This window comes from Coenobita brevimanus, chromosome 101 (assembly GCF_032717465.1).
Source record: "Coenobita brevimanus isolate Jiangsu-jjx chromosome 101, ASM3271746v2, whole genome shotgun sequence".
NCBI classification, from domain to species: Eukaryota; Metazoa; Arthropoda; class Malacostraca; order Decapoda; family Coenobitidae; genus Coenobita; species Coenobita brevimanus.
This window is the reverse complement of record NC_137054.1, coordinates 4,810,488-4,835,064: the sequence shown is the minus strand read 5'-3', so window position 1 is coordinate 4,835,064 and position 24,577 is coordinate 4,810,488. Positions and strand designations below refer to the sequence as shown.

Here is a 24,577-nt window from a genome sequence, read left to right as displayed (position 1 = left end):
ATGTCATTCTTTAATTAGATCAACATTTTGTTCTTAACCCATACCACACTTGGGGGAAAAAAAGAAAACTGATACCCCTCTATGCTGGTTATTTATTTTTTTTTTTTTCCTGGCTAAATGGGCTTAATACATCAATATAAGATCCTTGGCAGTAATAAAAGTATTGTAATCACCAAAGCCAGAAAGTTGGTTGAATCTAGTTGGGTTAGTGCCACTCGACTTCTGAAATCTTTGAGGTTACTGAGAGAGCAGAGTGGCCATGAGCCTCCGAAGACTGTCGGCCATCTCGTGCACACCTAAATCAGTGTTGTAAGTGCAGTGGAGAAATGTCTGAAATTAGTGAGATACACTGCTACCTTTAATTTTTGTTCGCTTTCGTGCAATGATGTCTGAATGCTGCAGGATGTAGATCTACGTCGCTGACGTTTTATCTGCGTCCCAAGTGCCGTATGGGTTGAAAGGTAATTCATTACAATCCCAGTTATCTGGTATCCAAACAATTGGGATTATCAGGCAACCAGAAAAATTCACGGACTGGCAAATATGTAAATAAAAATACAACAGTTTGTGTTACCATGCCTGCCCTTGCATGGGATAGTCATGTCATGTGAGGCTGGTTGAAGTCAAGTGAAGTGAAGTTAGGGTATTGCTGGTCAAAGTTGTTTCCTAGTTAATCCTTTTTCCAGCCCTCTTACCCCTGCTTTCCCCTCCTCTAATTCAGTCACCCTCCATACCTCCACAAGTCAACTGTCTGCTTACTGCCACCAGTCAGTAAATAAGCACTCATGCTGTTGTATTTTCATGGCGTGATACTGAAGTGTACACTCCGTGATGACTAAAATGCAAACCAATCTTAAGCGCATTGTGCTTACCTTGAAATAGAGGTTGGACAAATGCAGTAAACTTGATAATGGTGAATATTAAAAAACTCTGATAAAAGAGTTTAATGTAGGAAATAACACAATTTGTGATATCAAGTCCCAAGCTCAAGGAATTTTTGTGATCTCTCATTCTTTCCACTTCCTTCAGCCTGTGGGTGACTCTACACTGAGTGACAGGGCAAATGGTTTCCTGTGCACCAGGAAACCATTTACTATGCTGGGTGGTAACCATATATCCAATTTTGGCGCCTGGTGGTTTAGTGGGTAATTATTGCACTCCAATCGGATTGAGCCGGTGAAGGTTTAAATCCAAGGGATGGTTGGGGTTGATTGCTCATGTAATGCCACTCAGGGATGAGTGAGGCTGGTCACTCTCATCTTAAATATCGGGACCAACCGCCTAGCCCCGGGCTCCTACGCTCCTCATGGGGCAACATAGGATTGGATGATGATGATGATGATGATGAAAAAAAGGTGTACTCTTCATTAGACAGAAATGTGTGATACCAGTACGGTTTTCTACCATATGAACCAGCTCTTAACTACTCACCTGCATGCAGTATCTTACAGTACCTTGGCCAGTCCATTCTGTTAAATATTATTCATTATTTTATTCATAAAAACATAATTCTTAAGTATATTTTGGTGAACTGATGATTTGGAATGAAGTGTTGTATAGCAGAAGTATCACATCTCCCATGCACGTAGTTGTGTGTGTATACAGCCATAGCCCACTCATTTATTTTTCATCTGACTGCTGTCACTGCACCCCTCACCCACCACTCAGCTGTTTTGCAGATAATACGATAAATACGTTGGGAATTTCAAGCACATAAGTTGGAATTGCAAGCCATGTGCACAGCTTGATTTTATCTTTTCTGCCAGTGCATGTGCATTCTAAGATGTACTTATACATCATCATAAAATGCATATGCACAGCTAGAAAAGATAAAATCTAGCTGATAGAAATCAAGGTTTGTGCTTGTAGTTCCTGTGTATATATTGTATTATCTGCAAAACAGCTGAGTGGTAAATGGGAGATGGAGTGCTGGCAGTCAGGTCGAGAAAAAAATGAGTGGGCCGTGGCAGTATACACAACCGTGAGCAAAGGAGTCATGATAATTCTACCATACAACACTTCTGTCCAAATCATTAGCTCGCTAAAAAATGCTTAAGGTTTATTTCTTTTGTTTATTTTTTCATGTTTGATGAATAAAATAATGAATAATATTTAACAAAATGGACATACCATTTGCATTTTGCACTACCTGTACTGCAAGATGCTGCAGTCACTTGTGTTATGTTTATGGGTTGTGTTTAAAAGGTTTAAATGGAAAATATTAGTGTGGTCCTGGATATGAGTGGTACTGTATATACTGTACTGCAGTGCTATAGCCTGTGTATAAGAGTATACAGTGTTTCTGATATTCAGGAAAAATTGGTAACCGGGGAGGTAAAGTCCCCAAACTTCCTAGTTGACTGGGATTGTACTGTGCTATTTATTAACCTTGTAAGGCATGTTTTATATATGATAATACTGTACAAGTGCTTCAGAGTAAATACAGGTAGAACAGTTGATGGTATCTAGGGTTTGTGGCAGAACTGTCAAAAGGAGGGAAGGGAAAGTGGCTATGTGCAGTTTGCTACAAGGGTGTGGGAAGTAATTCCATCTTGTGCAGTGTTTGTGGTAAGTGGTTACATTGAGAGATGTAGTGGTATTAGAGGTAGATTGCGAGATAACATTGATTTTATGTGTGCGGTATGTCGGGGAGAGTATGTGGAGATTGTCAGGAGTAAGAGGATTGATCTTGCTAGTTAGTCCCTTGAGTGTGTGGAAGAGTTTTGTTACCTGGGAGACATGTTATGTGCTGGAGGTGGGGCTGAAACTAGTTCTGTGGCCAGAGTGAGGAGTGGTTGGAAGAAGTTCATGGAACTGTTGCCTCACTCCAAACATGGAGAGGGCTCTCCCTCCATACTAAGGGATCTTTGTATGTGGCACGTGTTAGGAGTGTAATGTTGTATCGTTGTGAGACCTGAGCTACATAGGACTGTGTACAGTAATACAGAATAGAAAACAAATACCTTATAGACCATGAGAAAATCGAGTCTGTTGGTTTATAGTGTTCATGTACTTTCTTAATCTCTTCCTCTTTCATGAATTGGTGTCAGATGATTGAAGCAACTATTAGAGGGTTAATTTTTAGACCATTTATCTTATTTTAACATCTGGTACAGTATTAGCATGTTGCAGGAGTAGAGACTTTTTTTTTTCCCCATGACATTTGTCTTAGTTAAATGTAATTTGCATATTAATTTTATTGTCTCTAAGAGGAGGCTACCTAGAAAGACATTCTGATATGTTGTTGTGAATGTGGAAGTTGGTTCAGTGTAAATTTCCTCTTTGTTTGCTGTGATAGTGGGGTATCCTGTATTCAACGCCAACCAACTTGTCTGTAGAACCACACCCTCTCATTCACCACCCAACTTTCATTGAAGGTCAGTGTGTAATTTATGAGTGACTATGAACATGCTGTGTGACACAGATCATTGTTTTATTTAAAAAAAATAGAAGAAAATTACCTGAACCAGTTTGAGTCTACGGACAAGTTGGCTTGTGTGAAGGTTTGTTTTGAATATCTGTCTAGTGATTTTATTGTCTTATTCATGTGCAGTTTGTTGTTCCAGTTCAAAATATCCATGGTGCAGTACTGACCTCCTTTTATTGGCATTACAATTGAATATCTTGATTCCAAATCTTACCTATCTGATATTCACTTATTCTCTTATTCACAGTAAAGTACCATACCACAATTCAGATTTTCATTTATTTTTTTATCTGTTGATTGCATGTCTGCAATCTCATTGCTGGTAAATTCTGTTATCATTTATATTTTATCTATCTATCTGTCATCTGTTTATCTATCTATCATTCTCTCTCTCTCTCTCTCTCTCTCTGTCTCTCTCCATCCATCCATCCATCCATCCGTCATCCAATCCTATGCCGCCCCATGAACATAGGAACCCGGGGCTAGGTAAGTTGGTCCTAACACTTAAGATGAGAATGACCAGCCTCACTCTTCCCTGAGAGGCATTATGCGATTAATAAACCCCAACCACCCCTTGGTTATAAATCTACACAGTCTCAATCCGATTGGAGTGCCATAATTACCCACTAAACCACCAGGTGCCATAGTTTGGGGTTATGTTTACCACCCAGCATTGTAACCAGTGAAGTAGTTTCCTGGTGTACAGGAAGCCATTTGGTTTATTGCTCATGTAATGCCACTCAGGGATGAGTGAGGCTGGTTACTCTCATCTTATATGTCAGGACCAACTTGCCTAGCCCTGGTCTCCTGTTCCTCATGGGGCGGCATAGAATTGGATGGTGGATGGATAGACGGATGGATATATATATATATATATATATATATATATATATATATATACAATACATATACAGTATAGAGAGAGAGAGAGAGAGAGAGAGAGGATAGATAGATATAGATATGTTTGTATAACTGTACTTTTATGTAGTTATTTATTCCAGGTGCAGTCAAGTATCCTGATTCTGGGTAGCCTTTAATCACCATTTTGTTCTCTTTTTTCCCTGGAGATTTTTTTTTCACCTGGTGCCCCAGCTTTAAATTCTAGAGTATTGTTAACTGCTGCACAGTATATTTTATTTATTCTGAGTATAGATGAGTATCCAAGTTGTGTCCCAAAGTTCATCATCCATATGCAGTACAGTATTTTAGAACACTGCTAAAATACTGTGCTTTAGATTAATTATTAAGATATTGTGGATATCTATGATAATAGGACAACAATCACTTGAGGGAAACACCATTGCCCCAAATGGTCAAGGATACTGAGGGCTTAACACCTGTTTTTAATGATGATGATGATTCACATAAATTGTTTATGTTGCACAAGAAGGTTGTATATAAGCAAGGAATGATTGAAACATGTCATCCTTGAGCTAGACACTCTTGTCTCACTCAGGGGTGTTTCACCAAAATAACATTCTGCCTTTTTCCATTTCCATGTTGAGGAATTCCATACCTGTATATATGCTGTATCATTGCCAACACATCTGTAATCTTGCCATTCATCAATTGTAAGGGGTTTGTCTATAAGATACTTGGCTGATACTTGAAAGTTTCGTATATGTAATGTAAAATGAATTGATGGTACATTTTTTGTGTGAATATGCTACTTATTCTTTATGAACAGTTGTTTTGTGCTACTATGAAGTCTAATGTTGATAGTCTTGTTGATTTAGTTGTTGTTCCTTATCCTGATGTTAATTTATTCAGACTGGCAGCCTTGCCATGCTTGCAGCTTACCCTGGAGTGTTGACAGATGGGACTGAAAGCAAAATGCTGTGACCAGTGCAATGCACAAAAAAAAGCAAAGTAGAACAAAGCAAATTAGTGACACTATCAGTGCCTTGCTAATTCTACTTTGATCCAAGCTAGATGCCAGTTTTCATTATGAAGTGGGAAATTGGGTTATGCTGATGGTAATGAATGTGTTTCTTATTTTTGAGATTCTTAGTGATGTTAGTAATCACTGTATACCTCTGTGCTTCTTTGTACTGAATTTGATGGTCATGAGCTAGATGGTGCTGTCACCAATAATCCTTTGTATTGTTTGTAAATAAGTAACATATATATATATATATATATATATATATATATATATATATGTATAGACATACTTATACTGTATATACATATACATACATAATGTATATGTATATATTTTTTTAAGACATATACTACAGATAAAGCTAAAATAACAAAAATTTGTGGAGTCACGTGGAGAGACAGGCTGACGAATGAGGATATAAAGGAGCGTTTTGGTGTGGATGTGGATGTGATAGGAAGCGTTATGAGGAACACACTGAGGTGGTTTGGCCATGTGGAGAGGATGGAGGGTGAAAGACTGACGAAGAGAGTGTATGTGAGTGAGGTGGAGGGGGGAAGAGGGAGGGGGAGGCCGAGGATGAGATGGAGGGATGGGGTGGAGAGGTATATGAGAGAGGGGGGTGTGAGTTGGGAGCAGGGCAGTGAAATGGCAGGGGACAGGGCGACTTGGAGGCGATTTGTTTGTGGCCACCCCAAACGGGATTGAGGCGTCTGGCAATAGATAGATAGATAGATAGACCTTAAAAACAGTAGACGATAGGCCTGATGGACTTAACCCGCCCCATCCCGACGTTTTTGGACCTTTTTTTTTTTTTTTGGCTCAAACATCCGCTTTTGGTGAGAAACATCGAAAATTCATAGAGAAATCGTTCACCTGAGGTTTAAAATACCGGATTTAGGTGCGAGTACTTCCTTACCTGACTGGGTTTTCTAACAGGCTGGCACCAAAGAAAATGAGTTCTGTGGGAGGGTAACTATTTTATCCACTCATAAACAGTATTTATTTACTTGGTACGAATTTATATGTAGTACAAGAGTATATTGGTTTTCAAACAGTAATATAGGCATTATAAGCATTGTTTCACTCACTAACTCATCACCATTCACGACCTTTTTTTTCCCACATTACTTGATCATCATTTCTGACTGTTTCTTCCTCTAAACTTTGTCCTCCACATTGTCATCGACTGGGGAATCACTCTGGCCCTGAATGTCTTTATCGGCCAGGTCACTGGTAACAGGTGAATTGTCGAGACAATGGCGTGCAGGGGGGGGGGGAGGTTATGCTGTGTAAAGCATTGTTCCTGCTTGGCATCTTGTAGAGGAATAGAGGAAGGTGTCCTGTGTATACGTGCCAAGAATCACTCGCGAAAATTGAAAATTGTGCAAATTAGGGACCTTGCAATGTTGCCGCATTAATTCACGTCGCCGGGACGGTGCGGGTTAAATAGCAGGGGCTCCGAGGCGTGGCAACACACTTAGAGTGCCCCTGCCTCACCAGCTGCTGCACCACCCACTGCACCGACACTTTCCATCTCAAAACAGCTGAGCACCTTTCCCACGAGCCTCTAACTCAGTCAGTTTGGCCAAAAACCCTGTGAAGTCCAATGTTGACAAAACTGACGTTGCATCCTCTTCTTCTTCTACAGGAACTGGATCAGACTATGTAGCTGGTTCCCCATTTTCACTTTCATGAGGCTGCTGTGTGTAACTTGCTATGAGCTTCTGCTTCCTCCTGTTAATTTCTTGCCTGTGCCTATCTGCGTAGAAGCAGAAGGCTCCTCCATTCTTTGGTGGCAGATTTCCTCTTCCTTCAGTTCTTCTTTGAGCTTATCCGCTGCCGCAAGGATCTTGCTAATCCATGACATAGACAGTTCTCTGCCGCCCTCCATCACACTAGGCTCCTCTACTTGACTCAGCCTGGCCTTGGACTCATTTGGCTTGACACTGAGTGACAAGCTAAATGGTTTCCTGTACACCAGGAAATCATTTACTATGCTGGGTGGTAACCACATAACCAAATTTTTGCGCCTGGTGGTTTAGTGGGTAATTATTGCGCTCCAGTCAGATTGAACCAGTGACGGTTTATATCCAAGGGGTGATTGGGGTTTATTGCTCACGTAATGCCACTCAGGGATGAGTGAGGCTGGTCACTCTAATCTTAAATGTCAGGACCAACTGCCTGGCCATGGGCTTCTACGCTCCTCATGGGGCAACGTAAGATTGGATGATGGATGGATTTTTTTTTTATTTTTTTTTATGCCCAGCAACAAATATTTATGAATGCAATGAATTTCTTTTTATGATGACAGTTTCTCTTTTTATACTTAAGTGTGCAGCTGCTTAACTGAACAGTTATATTAGCAGCAGTACAGATCTCCATTTTCTGTCATAGATTTTAGTGACTTCCTTTGTTCCAGAAGTATTGTTGAAATAGGTCATTCCAAGTATTTTTCCAAACATGTAGATTATAGATTTAGATGTTCATATGCACAAACATTTCTAAGGTTGTTTTCCAGTACTATAGTTTTTTTTTTTTTCTTTTTCAGGAAATTCAAGTCTAGTACAAATTGTTTTTATGGCTTTTTACATTGTTCATTATTTACACAGGTTCATACTTGAAGGATTTGTCTCGTACACTTTACCTGATGCCTTATATTGTTATAACTTTTTTACCTTTCAGATTTTTTAATATACAGATTTACACACACACACACACACACACACACACACACACACACACACACACACACACACACACACCGCTCGCTGGTGCAGTGGTAACGTTCCCGCTTGCCAACTGGTGGACGGGAGTTCGCGCCTCGCTCAGGTTGCGAAAAGTTTCACTGACGAAGTGGGTGGTTACTGTCCCCCTTGAGCAAGGGGACGGGTGTGTGCATGTGTGAAGGTCACAGCCTTGCCCTTAGATCGGACTATATGAGCTCTCAGCTCCCTTCTGGGAGGGTAAAAGCTGACAATCACGACCATCAAGTGATCCTGACCGACCCGGTGAATTACACACACACACACACACACACACACACACACACAGATTATTATTTGGGATGTCAGTGTGATATGATATTGCATGTAAAGGTACCAATAAAATACTGATGCAAACTTAAGCCTGTTTTATTCCACATATTACGAACAAATCGTTTGAAAAAGAAACTGATAATTTTTTTTTTAACAATAACAGAACAGAGGAGGGAAAAACATAAGAATGAGGATAATAAGTACTAGAAGGTTTTGTTACAGTTTAAAGGAAAATGTAAGTGGTGTATTGCTGTTGCTTAGAGGAAAGGTGTAAATTCATCATTTATTTTCCCCACCTAATTGTTCATAATACAGCAGACTGCCCACAGCTGTTTAAAAGGCAGCACCGTTAATTCATTCATTCATTCAGCCTTCCTTCACCACCGTTCCATACACACACGTACACACACGAGATATTATCTTAAAAGTGGAAATTAATAGCGAGACTACTCTACCCATAAGTGGTCTAATCACAGATCCCTGAAGAATGTAATGTTTTAGGAGTGATAAAGAATTTTACAAATTCAGCAAGAGGGCTGTATTACTTTACCTGAAAATTTTCAAATTTTTTAACATTCATGTCAGTTTAATGCATTTTGTCCCTTATCGCTCAGCATTCTGGTTAAGCACATGTAATGCACTGATGTGATCCGAGATCATTACAGCCAACCAGTGGATTTGTTGGTATGATAGCAGACTGTACCAACCAGCTGTTATTTTCCAATCACATATGCTTTTTTTGTTGTAACTGCAGATCACCCATGGGACTAGCATGCTGTTCTGCACTGTTGCTTCTGTGACCAGTTATTGATAAGATATCGAGATACAGTGTCAGGCAGCATGCAGGTTTACAGATACATAGGTGATACTAATGTATGGAAGTTTACAGACAGATACATAGATGATAGACAGATGTATGGAAGTTTACATACAGATATGTCAGTGACAGAGAGATGTATGAAGATTAATTATCCTGATTTTTTTTTTTTTTTCATGAGTGGTATTTACCTCTGGAAGATAAGATAGGGAAGATAAGCATGGGTGTTGATCACTGGAAATAAAAAGGAAAGTGGGGGGGGGCAAATGAAGGCAACCCAAACAGCTTTGGAGGGGGATGGGCATACATAATTTTCCCCTCAGGATTTTTTTTTTCTTCTTTTTACTTTGGGGTTAAGGAGCTCCAAACAGATTGTGCCCCATGAAGATTTTTATCTTAGGGGTGGGGAATTAAGGAGCTCCAAACAGATGTGACCCATGAAGATCTTTATCTTAGGGGTGGTTAAGCTTTGTTCCCCACATAATGCCTCTGAGGGACAAGCAACTGGTCACTTATCAAATGTCGGGACTAAGTGGCTTAACCTGAGCATCCTATACTTCTGATGGGATAGTTAAATATTAGGTGATAAGGATAATGATGATGACTGCAATTTTAAGAGACATTTTGAGGTATTAAGTGTGCAGTGGGACATACCTGTATTCTGGCCCGGTTGATATGCACAGAAAATACTTTTTCTGCTGTAACTACACACGAGTACAGTATATTATATATAAAGCTACTATATTTTATACAATTTTTAAATTTGAATGTAATGTCAGCACATCTATTATCCCATATGTAGTGGAACCCAGGATGAATAATGAAACATAAAATTTAAGTAGGTAACTTTGTTCATATTAAGATACACTGAACCTGGTGTGTGGACATAGTAGGTGGGGGTGCTCACCATCCACTCACTTGATGTAATGCTGCTCTCGGGTGACTGCCCCTTCCTCTCTTCCCCCATTCCTTCCTCTTCTGTCTTTCTTTCTTTCATTCTTTCCTCTTCTGTCTATGGGTGGCTGTACACTGAGTGACAAACTAAATGGTTTCCTGTACACCAGGAAACCATTTGCCACACTGGGTGGTAACCATATACTGTAACCAAATTATGGCAATTGGTGGTATAGTGGGTAATTAAGGCTCTCCAATCAGATTGAGCTAGTGCAGGTTTACATCCAAGGGGTGGTTGGGGTCTGTTGCTCACATAATGCCACTCAGGGATGAGTGTGGCTGGTCACTCTCATATGTCAAGACCAACTTGCCTAGCCCCGGGCTTCTATGCTTCTTATGGGGCAACACTGGATTAGATGAAGAATGAATGAAAAAAAATGACTGACTTGTCATAATCCTTACCAGTACTGTACTGTACTACAGTTATAATTCTGATTTGTAAATAGGGCTAGTTAAATAACACACTAAACCATTTTTTCATGCTTGATTCAGTTGTCTATAATTACTTCATTGCATAAACAGTAAGTAGACCATAGGCATATACTGTACAATGAATGAAATATACTGGTGTCAGTGAGGCCAAGATAGCTTTAGGATGAAAGTTATCTATTCTAGTTCTCAGGAGCAACCTTGCAGTTGCTGTGTCACAGTTTATTATTTTCTGACATAGACAATCCTTCAGCATTATCTTACCATAAGATCACTGGGAATGCCCATCTGAAGTGGCCAGGTTGTGGCAGTCTTCCAATGTAATGTCCAGAAGAGACTGGGTCCACAACAACATTCCCTCATTTTTAACAACTTGTACTTACATAAATGCAGTACTTGAACAGCAGTTCATTTTATGTAAAAAAAAAAAAAAAGTTGCTCCCTTCCTCCAACTGACACTCATGAAAATGAGGACTTTGGTGTTTGTATGGGTACTCTGCTTACTTAAATATCACAGTCCAGCCAACACAGTACTATGACTTCAAAATTTTCCTTAAAGTAAAAAACATGCATGGGTCTGTGTGTAGTGTGACTAAGCCTTTTCACAGAGAAAATTTATGCAGTTCTAAATACATAATGGATATTCATGAGATCTGAGAATGCTTACAGTACAGTAACTTCATTAATAACTTTAGTCCAACAAAATTAATGATTATTATCTTGCCCCTTTCAGATGTGTTTATTTAGTCCAGTAAAGACTTTCGATCATGGGGAATTAGCTGTAGTACCGTTAACCTCTTCACCACTAAGGATCATTTTTAGGTTGAATAAAAAAAAAGAAAAAACAAATCAGTGAACTAACAGGTAAATGAGAGGGTAATGAACTCTTGGGAATACAATGAAGGAAGGAAAGACTACCATAAAGATGCATAACAATTCACTAGCTGTTCTTTGGATCCATATGTATTGTATGTCAATACTCAAAGCAAAAGAGCTTCATGCTACAGAACATCATTATAGTGTATTATAAAAGGGACTTACCTATGATTTCAACTCACCCCTATGCCCATACAGTACCTCTTAGGGAGACTGAAATCTTGTGAAACTGTACAGACCTCATTCTAAAGATACTAAAGGAAAGGATGCTTTTCTTAAAGTTTATAAACCAGTTATGTTCACCTCTCACGAAAGAAAATTTTCACTTTGCAGGTACATATTTCTACATCACATTGCTACATCTACTGTAATGTTATTTACTGTTGAAAGCACGTACAAACATAATATATTTTAAGTATGATGAGATCAGATACAGCCATTTTTATTTTGTACACAATATCCTTAATGTGTAAGCATATGCTTTAGAATATCTTGTACACAACTGTGAACCATTTATTAAGTAGATAACAAGCTTTGTTTCCATGAGTACCAGTAGAGATACTGTACTTAAGATAAATACAGTACTTCTTAAGCAAATATTTTAGTACTTTAGTTTGTAATTTCATACTGACTAGATGTTCTTACTTGATATTCACTGTTTCTCCAGATTAAGATGCTACACCAAAGTGGCAGAAATGACATTTCCACAAGTGTAATTTCGAGCTGCCATTATGTGAAAACCACCATACTTAATGCTGAGATTAACAGTGCCAGATCCTTGAGTATGATAAAGTAAGAAATCTGGTCATCCATTTTTTGAATGAACTAGTGTCATTTGTCCCCAGCTTTGTTTTGATGGATGCATCAACTGCAACTTGTGAAGACATCTGAGCATTTCATGAGTTCAGATGAAACCAAGAATTATGAGTCTCATGCTTTACTTTTTTCTTTGTTTGGGTTTTTTTGCCTATACAAATCATCAATCTGCTCAAGGGAGAGACCCCGTGTCTCAGGCAGAACCACAGCCACAACCACAGCCATGACAATGCAACAGCAACTGTATGTCCAGAAGGCACCATGTTCTCCAATCACCCCCAGCATCAGTGGGAATGTCTGTGTTGCAGCATACATTCCCAGGAAGAAGAATATATAGCATATGGCTGCACCCACTGACCTCACGGATGTTGGCAGCAGTTCTGGTCGTAGCAGACTGGTTGCCGCTTGGGCTGCAGAAACAAATGAAGAGAACAACAGAAGAGATGTCAGTGGGAGCCACCCAATATTGGTTACATCTTGACCAATATTTTGCAATAGGAAACAAACTCCAAGAACTAGCAGGGTAGCAGCACAAGTAAGGCAAGGAATGATGGTTATTTTTCTTCGGCCGAGGTGGTCTACAACCATCATGAAGGCAATGGTACCAAGGACCCTGAGACTGCCCACCAAGACTGCGCTGGCATAAGGATTTATGCCAGTATTTACCGCCTCAAAGATTGGCACAATGTAGGTGGCAGTAGGTATGTTACCTGTAAACTGCACTATGACCATGAGAAAACACAAGAACACCATTCGGCGCCACACTGAAGGTTCAGTCATCTGCCTTAGTTGATCCATGACTTGCACATTGTTCTTTGTTGCCTGTTGATTCTGTAGCACAATGGCTTTAAGTTCAGCTTCTGTGTCATAATGTGAACCTCTAAAGAAGACAAGGGCCTTGCGAGCCTCCTCTTCTCGTCCCATGGTCACAAGCCATCGAGGGGAGTCAGGCATAAAGAGGAGCCCTAGGAAGGGTGGGATGGTGGTAATGCAGCCACATACCACCATCACTTCTCGCCAAGTCAGGTCCAGGCTGCCCACAACATACACCAGTAGGAATCCTGTTTGTCTCCCTACGTCTGTCAGACCAGTGAGGCGGCCCCTGAGGCTGCTGTGTGTTGCTTCTACCACATAGTTCCCTGAAGCTGCCCCCACTAGTCCCATGGCAATCCCCTGCAGAACACGCAACACCTGGAGGACCCACACTGATGGAGTAAAGGACAGGCTCACCCACAATACCAGTGAGCATGGCATGGTCAGCAGAAGGGTCACACGCTGTCCCAGGTACGTGTTGCCAAACCCGCCCACAATGGAACCAACAATGGCTCCAAGATGCAGCAGACTTCCTGCAGACACAAAGACCAATGTTATTATGTCTAACAAATTAATATACAGTACTTCATTGAACTTAACGCATAGATAAATGATAATTTTAAGAATACACAAATGGATAAATTATATATACTGTATAATACACCCTGGCTATGAAGGACCTTGATAGATCAGATATTGGATCTAACGGACACAACTAAGGCCACCAAACTTTCGCTGGCTATAACAAACAATGTCCGTTAAGTGGGATGCAATACATGTCTTTCCTACCCATTTTACTCCAAAAGGGCCTGAAACCGCCCTCTCCCCATTGTGATTGCTAAGTTGTAATAACAGACCGTGGTAATACCATTTCTGGAGAAGGGGAAGAAGTTGTTTGCAGCCTTCATGGATTTGGGGAAAGCATATGACAGAATGAATAGACAAGAAATGTGGAAAATATTAAGAATACTGTATATGATGTCAACGAGAAGCTGTTGAATGCTGTGATTTTTTATGTATGAAGGCGCTATAGTTGCAGTGCATGTGAATGGTGAACTGAGTGGATAATTCTACATGAAATGGACTGAAACAGGGATGTGCCATGTCTGCATGGTTGTTCAATCTGTATAGGGATGGAGTTATAAATGAGATACAAGGTAGGGCCGTGGATGTTGGGGCGGGCCATAATGAGAGAGGGCAGCATTTGGAAATGACCTGTTCTGCTGTTTGCAGATGATTCTGTATTGTTAAGTGAAGATAAAGGGGAACTGCACAACTTGGTGAATGAGTTTGGGAGAGTGTGAAAGAAACAGAATCTAAAGGTAAATGTATTGAAGAGTAAAATTATGGTCCTTGAAAGAAATGAAGTCACTGAATGTACAGTGAAGTTGGATGATGAGGAAATGGAAAATGTAAGTGCATTTAAGTATCTGGGTAGTGTGATGAGTAAGGATGGAAGTCTGGAGGACAAAGTGCTTGAAAGAGTACAACTGGGAAGAAACATTGCTGGTTCTTTGAAAGCTGTGATAAACAAGGAGTGAGCATGAAAGTAAAAAAGTTGCTGCATGATAGAATTGTGATACCAACTCTAATGATGGAAATGAAGCTTGGACCCTGTTGGAAGGACACAAGTCATGAGTGAGAGCAGTGGAAATGAATTACTGTATTTGAGAGGAACATGTGGAGTTACATGGAGAGACAGACTGACAAATGAGGAAGGGAAGGAACAATGTGGTGTGGATGTGAATGTGATAGAAAGCATTAGGAGAAATACACTGAGGTGGTTTGGTCATGTGGAGAGGATGGAGAGTGAGAGACTAAAGAGGCGAATGTTTGTGAGTGAATTAGAGAGGGAGGAGGAGGCCGAGGATGATGTGGAGGGATGGAGTGGAGAGGTACAGTATATGAGAGAGGGGTGTGTGAGCTGGGGGGAGGGCAGTGAAATGGAGGGGGACAGGGCGATATGGAGGAGATTTGTTTGTAGCCACCCCTTTCAGGATTGGGGCATCTGGCAAAAGATAGATGGATAGATAGATAATTTGTTTGACGTAGTTAATTTCTTACCATTTCTCTAAAGAAAGCCCCATAACTAGACCCTAACAGAACACAGCAGATGAGCTCAGTCTGGCTCCTTTCCTTTCAGCCTGCTTTAAACAACTACCCAGACCTTAGACAACACTTGCTACCTAGTCATGTGCCATGACTCAATCTTTGTAAATCCTTGAAAAAATAATATATAGTAGTTACTGCATGATAGTACAGTATTGTGATCCCTACCCTGACGTATGGAAGCGAGGCGTGGACCTTGCTAGAGGGGAACAGGACAAAAGTGAGAGCAGTGGAAATGAGTTACTGGAGAGGAGCATGTGGAGTGATATAGAGGGTCAGGTTGACGAATTAAGTGAAGGAACACTGTGGGGTCAATGTGGATGCGGTTGAGAAAATTAGGAGGAATAAACTGAGGTAGTTTGAACATTTGGAGAGAAGGAAAGACTGACTAAGAGGGTGTATGTAGGTGAAGTTGGGGGAGGGAGAGGGAGGGGAAGACTGAGGATGAGGTGGAGGGATGAAGTTGAGAGGTATATGAAGGAGGGGGGAGTGAGCTGGAGGGAGGGCAGTCAAATGGTGGGTGACAGAGTGACTTGGAGGCATTTTGCTGCAGTCACCCTTTGTGGGATTACGGCATCCGGCTATAGATAGATATATAGATAGATAGATAAACATTCCTCCAGACTCCAACTTTGATCCCTAAAGTGCCTCTATGTTTTTTGTTAGTTTTCCATCCTGGTTTAGCCTTTTTTTCACCAGAGGGATGCTTTCCATGCTGCATAGTCTCTTGCAGTATTCTGGTTAAGTCCTCTAACCCTGATGTCTCTTCACAAGATCTCAATGCATGTTTTCCTTGGTCTGTCAGCAGAGACTGTCCAAAGTGCTTCACCCAGTTGCTCTCACATTCTCTCCAAATGTCCATATCTCCTCCACCTACCTGTATCAAGCATTCATTTAAATCCAGTCATGTTGAACCATTTTTCAGTGTGACACTGCACATCCACTCCACAATTTTCTTTTCTGTATTTATTTTTATACACACCTCACTCCTGTACTACCCATGTTTCATTACCAGCATTTCATACATAAAAAGAGTCCATTTATTGTCTGTACAGGCAACATATCTTTAAGCTTCTTGCAGCCATTTCTGATCCTTGCTAGTTTCTGCAACATACTTTGCACTAATCATATCTCCTAAGTTGCAAAATTCATCAACACAGTTAGGAGCCTTATCTTTAACATTAATCTCCTTCCGTATTGGCTAAAAATAAGTAAATAAATAAATTAATAAATAAATAAGAAAAATATTTAGAATCAGACTCCATGTGAAATTCTCTTAATCTCTTCTCAGGTCCATATACAACTCTATCAAACTCCAACAACCACTCACATACCAAAGAGTGCTGCCTGAGTTGGATGTAAGAAGAGATCCTCAGTGTCTGGATCAGTGAGGCTAGGCAGTGTCACACCAGGAAGACCCACAATACAGCCCAGGAGGACGTGGGTGAAAGCAGTTAGAACTGCCGCCACAATCTGTTTTGGGAAAGTAAAAAGAAGGAGGCTTAAACTAATGTCTATCAATTACATGAGGGTTATTAAGGCAGGAATTAAATTTTTGTCAAGCTCCAGTTTTCCCACATATCATAACATGTGTCTACTGAATTTACAGTTTGGATGCCTATTTCAGTTCTAGGTACTGTACAGCACAAACAGCCTTGGGTAAAGAAGATCTCAGCCAAAGATCTCATGGGCAGACCAATTATCCAACACGGGACTTCTCAGTTGTGTCCCTAGTGTGCTTTCATTTACACCACCACCACCCCAGAGCCAGAGGGAAGGTGGAGAATTAATTAGTGAGAAAGTTGGAGTAGGAAAAGAGAGGAACACGAGATGCAAGGAAAGTTACAGGAGCATCAGGGAGTAGATTACCAACCAAAATGCAATATCTTATCCTTATAAGGAAGTTTGTTTGCAAAGTAGGAAATGGCACTGGTGACAGTAATTAGTCTAATATATTTATATGGAAAAAGTAATGCTTCCTCCCCACATACTAGTGACTAATTTTAATGTATAGTTTGTATTTGTTCTTGAGTACCTTATCCCTGGTCTGTCTGACTGAGCAGACCCATCAACCACAGGCTAGCAACTGTCCCTCCAGGGCCATTCCATGCAATGGACTGATGTTCTCTTGCGGAAGACAGTGCCTCACCACAGCCAGATGTGGGAAAGAGTGTGAAGGTTTGGTTCCTGGATGGATGCCTCATTTGTGCCTCTCCATCCAGTTAATAGGGGCACCATAGCAGGCTCCACATCACCTCCATTATCTGGTTATATGGTTACCACCCAGCACTGTAAATGGTGTAGAGCCACCGGAGGTAGAAAGAAAAGTAATAAAAAGTGACAGTCATGAAGGACAGGAGAATTAGGAAGCAAGGAAGGCAGGTACAGAAAAAGAATGATAAAGGCAAAGAAAGAAGTAGGCAGCGCTATATTAAATGAGTGGATGATGATTTCCACCACCTACCACCGTTATAGTTTATGCAAACGAGATATATGAGGACTGCCATGAATTATGAAAAACTAATGAAAATTATATAGAAAAAACGAGAGGAAAACAGTATTCTGTTGAAGTGTATCAGAAGATACAGAAAATTTTCAATATAAGCCTACTTTTTTTCTGTTGTCTTATTCTTTGTCATCTGTGTTTGGGAAATAAAAATATAAAAAAATAAAATAAATTCATGGCTTATTTTCACTTCATCTGGAAGTTGCTCGTATTCTGACATAAGCATGTCAATCATTATCATAATATAAAATCCATCTGATATTAATAGTTTGAGTATGTGTGAGTATGAGACAGATAGGCCTACAGGAAAAGAGACAAAAAACACCAAATGAAGAGCACTATCATAAGAATGCCCAGTAAAACTGCTCACACATCCCTTCACTCATTTTTGAATTCTCAGTTCCATCCGACAGACAAAATCATCAACATCTGACAAGTGAGTCACTTTCAACTTTATTAATCCAGCTAGGCAGCATGGTATCATTATCAGCAACACGCCCTTTACCGTAGTGCTATACTCAGGCTGTGTGTGATGTATTTAAGTAGATGTAATATACGGGAAATGAGCCATGCTCGTGGGGTCCCATCACTGTTTCTCAGTATATAAGTCAAATTTTGCTTTGAACTAGTTAAGTTTTTAGACTGGACGATCTCTTTGTCCAGGCTATTCCACAAGTCGACAGTGCATCTATATATAAAACTATATTTCTTGATTATCCTTCAGGCAACTTGGCTTTTTGAGTTTCATTCCGCGTCCTCTTGTTACTTTCCCATCCCATACAAACAGATCTTCTCTATCATTTTGTTCTGCTCCTATCATGGCCCTGAACACTGTAATCATGTCGTCCATGTGTGTGTGTGTGTGTGTGTGTCTTTTTATTTACTTCTGCCTATGGTCTCCAGTCTTTTCAGCGCCATGTGTCCAGACATCTTAAAATGAACGGCTGCTGAATCTGGCTCTCTTTGATGATGATGATGATTATTATTATTATTTGAGGGAACAATATTGCAGACTTTTACTCTTTGGTTTATTCTTCCTTGCATAAAAAAGTTGACTTAAGCAACCTCTGCCATTTGCAAATCAGCAACTATTTGATAGCTGTTTTTATTCTTCGTCAGTTCTTATGCTTTTTCTCCAGATTCACTAACCATATCAGGCCATAGTCTATTTTCCACACCCTCTTAGGGCCTGGCTAAGAAAAGACGATGTCACTATATTACTTACTGAATCACATAGAGATCAATCTGAAATTAGCCCTTTACCCCTCCTAGGACGGTTACAGGTTCCATCCTCGTACCTCCGTAAATAAGGGACTGAGTCATTCATGAAGATTATCATAATAATTTGTATGTATTAAGATTTTTATGAATATTAAATCAAGTTAGTGACTGCTTTAGGGTCATTCAGGCCTTTTTGAACAATGAATTCAGGGGGTCCGGCAGTAAACGGCTTGGCTGGTCTAGTTTGTCTTCCATGTCCCCTACCACCATCAAACCCGTTCAGAGAGGCAAAAGTTCACCCAGTGTTTCGCCATTTCTTTCTGTTTTATTTTATTTTTTCTGAAAAGTTAGGGGAGATTCATTGGTTATCATTTTTTTTCTTTTTTTGTTTTTTCCGTAGTGGATGGAGTGGGAAAGATTGTAGGTCAAGGAAGGTGCAAAAATATGGAGGAAAAACAAAGGAAGAAAGGAACGATGGGTGGAGAAACATGATAAAAGGGATGAGAGAGAGAGAGTGTGAGTCACTAGCTTCACATGATAAAAGGGATGAGAGAGAGAGAGAGAGAGAGAGAGAGAGAGAGAGAGAGAGTGTGAGTCACTAGCTTCCTCGCCTCACTTCATATGGATAGACCAGAGAGAATGACTAGGCGAAACAGTAGGTTATTGCACTAACTACTGATTGTTTATGATCATGATTCTCTACATATGATAACCTAATAACTCTCCCTTCCTTTTAACCCCCGTCCCCACTGCTTGGTCCTCGAAGACGAGCATGATTTTAGTGAAACCTCTCCCTACTCGGGTATGCCCATGGTACTGTGGTGGTCACTACTAGATGGCAAACCGGTCAGAAACAAATAAATATTTGCTATAGTGTATCCCAATTCCACATTAAAATATACGGCTATCGTGACAGCATAATGTGATAAACTTGTAAAATGATAGTGCAGTAGGCTTTCACATTATGCACTGGATCTCTGATGAGTGTTGTGCTGTTGCTGCTATCTACCGGCTAGCATCCAAGTTAGTTTTTGTTTACTCCCGGAGTGGGTAGCCTGATGCTGCTAAATCAGTTGCAGCACAGCAGTTTAGGATAATCTGTGGTGTCAAGAGGTTTTGTTGTAGTGTTGAGGGAAAAATGTAAGTGACGATAAAGAGATAAGTTAGGTATTCTGTAAGTCTCTTTTAATATCAATAAGTTTTACAAGCTTACAAACTATATAGACATGCGTTGCAGTTGTGAGAATACTGGATCTTAGTGTATGAATATGGCATGCCGTTATGTATTTGCCCCATATACTATCATTTTTGGAGCTTGCAACATGTCTATTAAGCCTGTTGTTTGGTATTTATCTCAGTCCGTCCTATAAAGAGTGTCCTCGAAGGTAGGACCTGTGGTCATATGCTGCCAACTCAGACAATAAGAGAAAAGAAATAAGTAAAAAATATATTATGTATCAACCGTAAATGCGCCATGAATTGACATAAACACACGTGTAAACACGAGGTGTGATTTCATTTTCAGCCGCAGAAATCTGTTGGAGAGTCGTGTTACCCCAAATCACCATGAAAACCGTGAATGCATCGAGACGGCTGCATAATCACCACCACTATCTTCACCACAATCAAAACAGCAGCAACAACAAGAACATAGGATTTAGCAGAACCAGCATCAGTACAGTGCATAATGATCACCTGATGACTTTAGTGCATTTCCGAACCACTTCACTGGAGAGTACTTAGGACGGCTTGACAAGAGGGCTAGCAAATGATAAGAAACAATAGACCTTATTTCAGTTACCACACTAGACTCAAACCTAACTATACTGTACTATCTAGACTCACACACACACACACACACACACACACACAAAATAAGTATATAAAAAGAAATAGTAATACCGCGATACTATTAATTTTCGTGTGTGGTCCAAAGGTGTATATGAGATTGTCCTAATTTTCCACTGTCTGCAATGCCGTGGTAACTAAAAAAAAAAAATATCATGTATTATACCATTACCAGTACCCGAAACTCAGATCACATGCAGTGAGTTGTTACCTGTGGCGTCACATATCGGAAAAAAAAAAAAAAGCTCCATTGGACATTCATCCCTAAATTCGGTGTCTGCCTAGAAATCATGAGATGAAGGAGAGCCGTGAGAATGAGCCCAGGACGAGGCTTGTGAGTGACTGGAGCAACTTCTGCCATCATTTCAGCCATTTGTGAATCACCACTACGACCGTCTCAGTTGACGTACCGGTAAGATAAATAGTTGTCTTTTTTATTATTTCTTATTTATTTATCATACATATCCCATTTCACTAATGCTGTATATTCCTTGTGCAATATTTCAATTACGGGTTTACCTATGTTATTTAACCATTACCCCAACTGAAGAATATGAGTCATTTTGCAGTGTTTTTCTTTTATTATTATTATTATTATTATTTGTCGCGATCTGGTTAAACTCGACGCCTCGTTAGACAGATTGGCTTGAGTAAGTGATACGGTAAAAAAAAAAAAAAAAAATCCAACTGGCTTCTTGCGATCGCTTTACATTTCATGATAACGACCGACGGTGACCGTGTCGGTAGAGAGGTGGTATGCAGTCCTAACTGGCCTTGGTTTGAATTCTTTCTAGGGCAAGAATCAGTTTAAGAATCTGAATTTCGTTAGACTTAGTATCATAAGACCCGCCTTGTAAAAACACCAGAGCCAATAGCCTACCAATATACCAGTCCTGTATGAGACACTCCTAGCTTGTATTCAACATGACGGTGGGTGTTAGCGTCCAAGAGGTGACAAGTGAAGGTGCATAGCATGTAGGATGACTAATTGACTACTTGGCCTTGGGAACTGACTGTGAACCCTATACCCTCCCCCACCCCACACACACACATAATAACAAGCCTTTAGCAAAGACATCCCCACCATGTGGTAAAGAATATAGATATGAACAAATAAGTATGGAAATTTCATATTTAGAAGGATACACAAGGACTCGTACACTATCTTTCTTTAAGATGTGAAGATCCAGCAGGTAATTCCCAAGATTAGCTATTTACAGATTACTTTCCTTACCGTATATAGAAATAGCTCGTGAAATACTTACAATGTGGCTATTTCGTATATAAAGACAGGACTCATACTCTTATCTTCCTGTAAGATATGAAGTGAATCCAGCAAGAAGTTTCCAATATATAACACGAGACAGATTTTTCCTTAAATAGTCATAGCTCGTAAAGTACAGCCAATATGGCAATTTTACACATACATGTATCAACTACGACACATACTCTATCTTTTTGTGTGATATGAAGCCAATCCACCTGGTAGTTTCCGAAATACAGGCCCGGACGGAAAGACGGCCAGACGGACAGACATGGGCGATTCCTATACTCGCATTCCCACCGTATGGAAGAATGGTGGATATAATAATAAAGTAGACGGGCAGTTTCTTCATGTACGGTACATTTAGAGAAAACGTTGAACTGCATACCCTGTCCTGCGATATGCATGTCGATTTGGCTGAAGTCCGTGTGCTCACTTTTCCCTACTTCTGATCGTTTTTAATTTTGGGAAGGGCCTGATCCCCAAGAATCACTGGGAGGGTCACGCTCTCCAAATATCGGATTCAGATGAGTGTCCATTGTCTTCCATGTGCTAAGATATCAAAACCGTATCTGCAGTCCTTTTCATAGATTCTTAAAGGTTTGAATTTGCTGAAGAGGGCTGACCCCCCCCCCTCCTGGTTGGGTAACTATACAGAAACTACTATACAGAAACCAGACGAACTCACCTGGGATATGTCATTCATATCTTTCCCTTGTTTCTGATAGTTTTTATGTATTTTATATCACATAACGGATAAGAGTCCATTGTACAACACTTGCTAATATAGCAAATCCATAGCTGCCTTACTTTCGCTGAGTTCGAAATTTTTTTAATTTGCTGAGTGAGCCGACCCTTCTAAAAATAATGGTTGGGAAACTGTAAATAGTGGATGACCTTCGATGTAAGCAGACGAACTCACATGGGAAGTTTTATTCAAATGTTTCTCACATTTTTTTTTTTTTTTTGGTGGGGGGCTGACCCCCAAAATCATGGGGGGGGGTGGAAGTCATGCTCCCCAATTATCGATGAGCCGTTTCTTCCTGAGCATTCAGAGAAGACATGGAGGCTGCACATCTAATCCTGCAATATGTAAGCTGATTTCGTTGATATCCATGTGCTCACATTCCCTCATTTCTGATCTTTTTTTTTTGGGGGGGGGAGGGTGGTGGTGGTGGTGTGATGATGGTGGTGATGGTGGTCGTTTTGGTTGGATAATTTGTAATGAAAATGAGGAATCTGGCTGACTATAGTACGTTCAAAGTAAAAAAATATATTTAAGCATAATAATGTCAATAATAATAATAATAATAATAATAATGAACTGACAATCCTACTTCTGACACTATCCATACCGTATCTTGTTTTATTTATTTATTTTTTCGTTCCGTATCTCAAGGCCATGTCAAACAATTTTGGTAAACGCTACAAATTCTTAAAAGACTTCCTGAGATTACTGCTAAAAATAAGACAAGAAAATAGGCTACCAGGAAGAGATTGGTGAGTAAAGTCAGTGTCTGAGAAAACCTGTACTGTAATTTGGCTTTGTGCTCGACCACAAATTGTCACCTCATTACAGGTGTGTTTGGTGTGTGTGGGGGGGGGGGTAGGTGGATGGGTGGGAGAGCTGGTGGGCGGATGGGCCTCTTGGTGGGTGAGTGGGGAGGCGGGTCAGACTCAGCAACCAGTTCCGACTTGTGGTTTTCCCTATTACAGGAGTGGTTTCCATGGGGAGAGAGAGAGAGAGAGAGGGGGGGGAAGAGAATGTAATAACAACGATAATAATAATAATAATAAAAATAATAATGATGATGATGATGATGATAAGTGATAATAATAATAATAATAATAATAATAGCAATAATTATTATTGCTCCTCAGCGAATGAGGTCTTTCACAGAGGGTAACTGATATAAGAACAGAGAATAACAATACTCGTACATTAAAATTATATCATAAAACTACAATCACAGCTTTGACACTCCATTACACATTGACATTTATTATATTCTTTTAATAATTTTAATTCTAGACAGGACTAATCGCAAGTATATGCATATCTATCCAGAAATGCCATAAATACAAACCTACACGCCGGCTAATGTATGGCCCGGCCTTCACTACAGGTGAAGGATATCTTAAAACGAACGAACGCACACACACACAGTCGCGAGAAAAGCTACAAATCACGTACACGCCAAAGTATGCAAACACGACGACGCTCGCAGGTGCAAACACAAACATACGACACACTCATACCTCTTACTCTGACCAGCAGAGTAGCTGTTTTCTATATCTGTTTGTATGTTTCCGAAAGGATTTTTTATTTTCGACCCTGTCATGGTGTGTTTGTTTTTATCAGCGTTTGTTTCCATGGTCTGACTCCTTTATTTCGTGGCTGATTGGCCTGAAAACTGATAAGCTTGTACCTAGACCTGGTATCTCAAGACACCTCTCTCAGATTTTTAGTTCATGCCATTCTCCAAAGGAGAATAATGAACTGTGTAGGAGGAGGACATCAGCCCTGCAGTCCACTGGGTTTGCATTCAGATGACCCTGGAGTTGCAGTTAGGCTAC

The 24,577-nt window shown here is 40.1% G+C and overlaps 1 protein-coding gene across 1 annotated transcript in view; it reads right to left on the bottom strand.

Moving 5' to 3' along the window:
* Window positions 1–7,026: 7,026 nt before the first annotated feature.
* Window positions 7,027–24,577, bottom strand: part of LOC145414896 (facilitated trehalose transporter Tret1-like) — a 32,539-nt gene continuing 14,988 nt past the window's right edge. The window contains exons 2-4 of the mRNA XM_080284312.1: window positions 16,496–16,634; window positions 12,397–13,585; window positions 7,027–7,258 (exon numbers count right to left, since the gene is read on the bottom strand). Coding sequence (XP_080140438.1) covers window positions 7,027–7,258; window positions 12,397–13,585; window positions 16,496–16,634 — 1,560 coding nt within the window. The remainder of the gene's footprint in view (window positions 7,259–12,396; window positions 13,586–16,495; window positions 16,635–24,577) is intronic.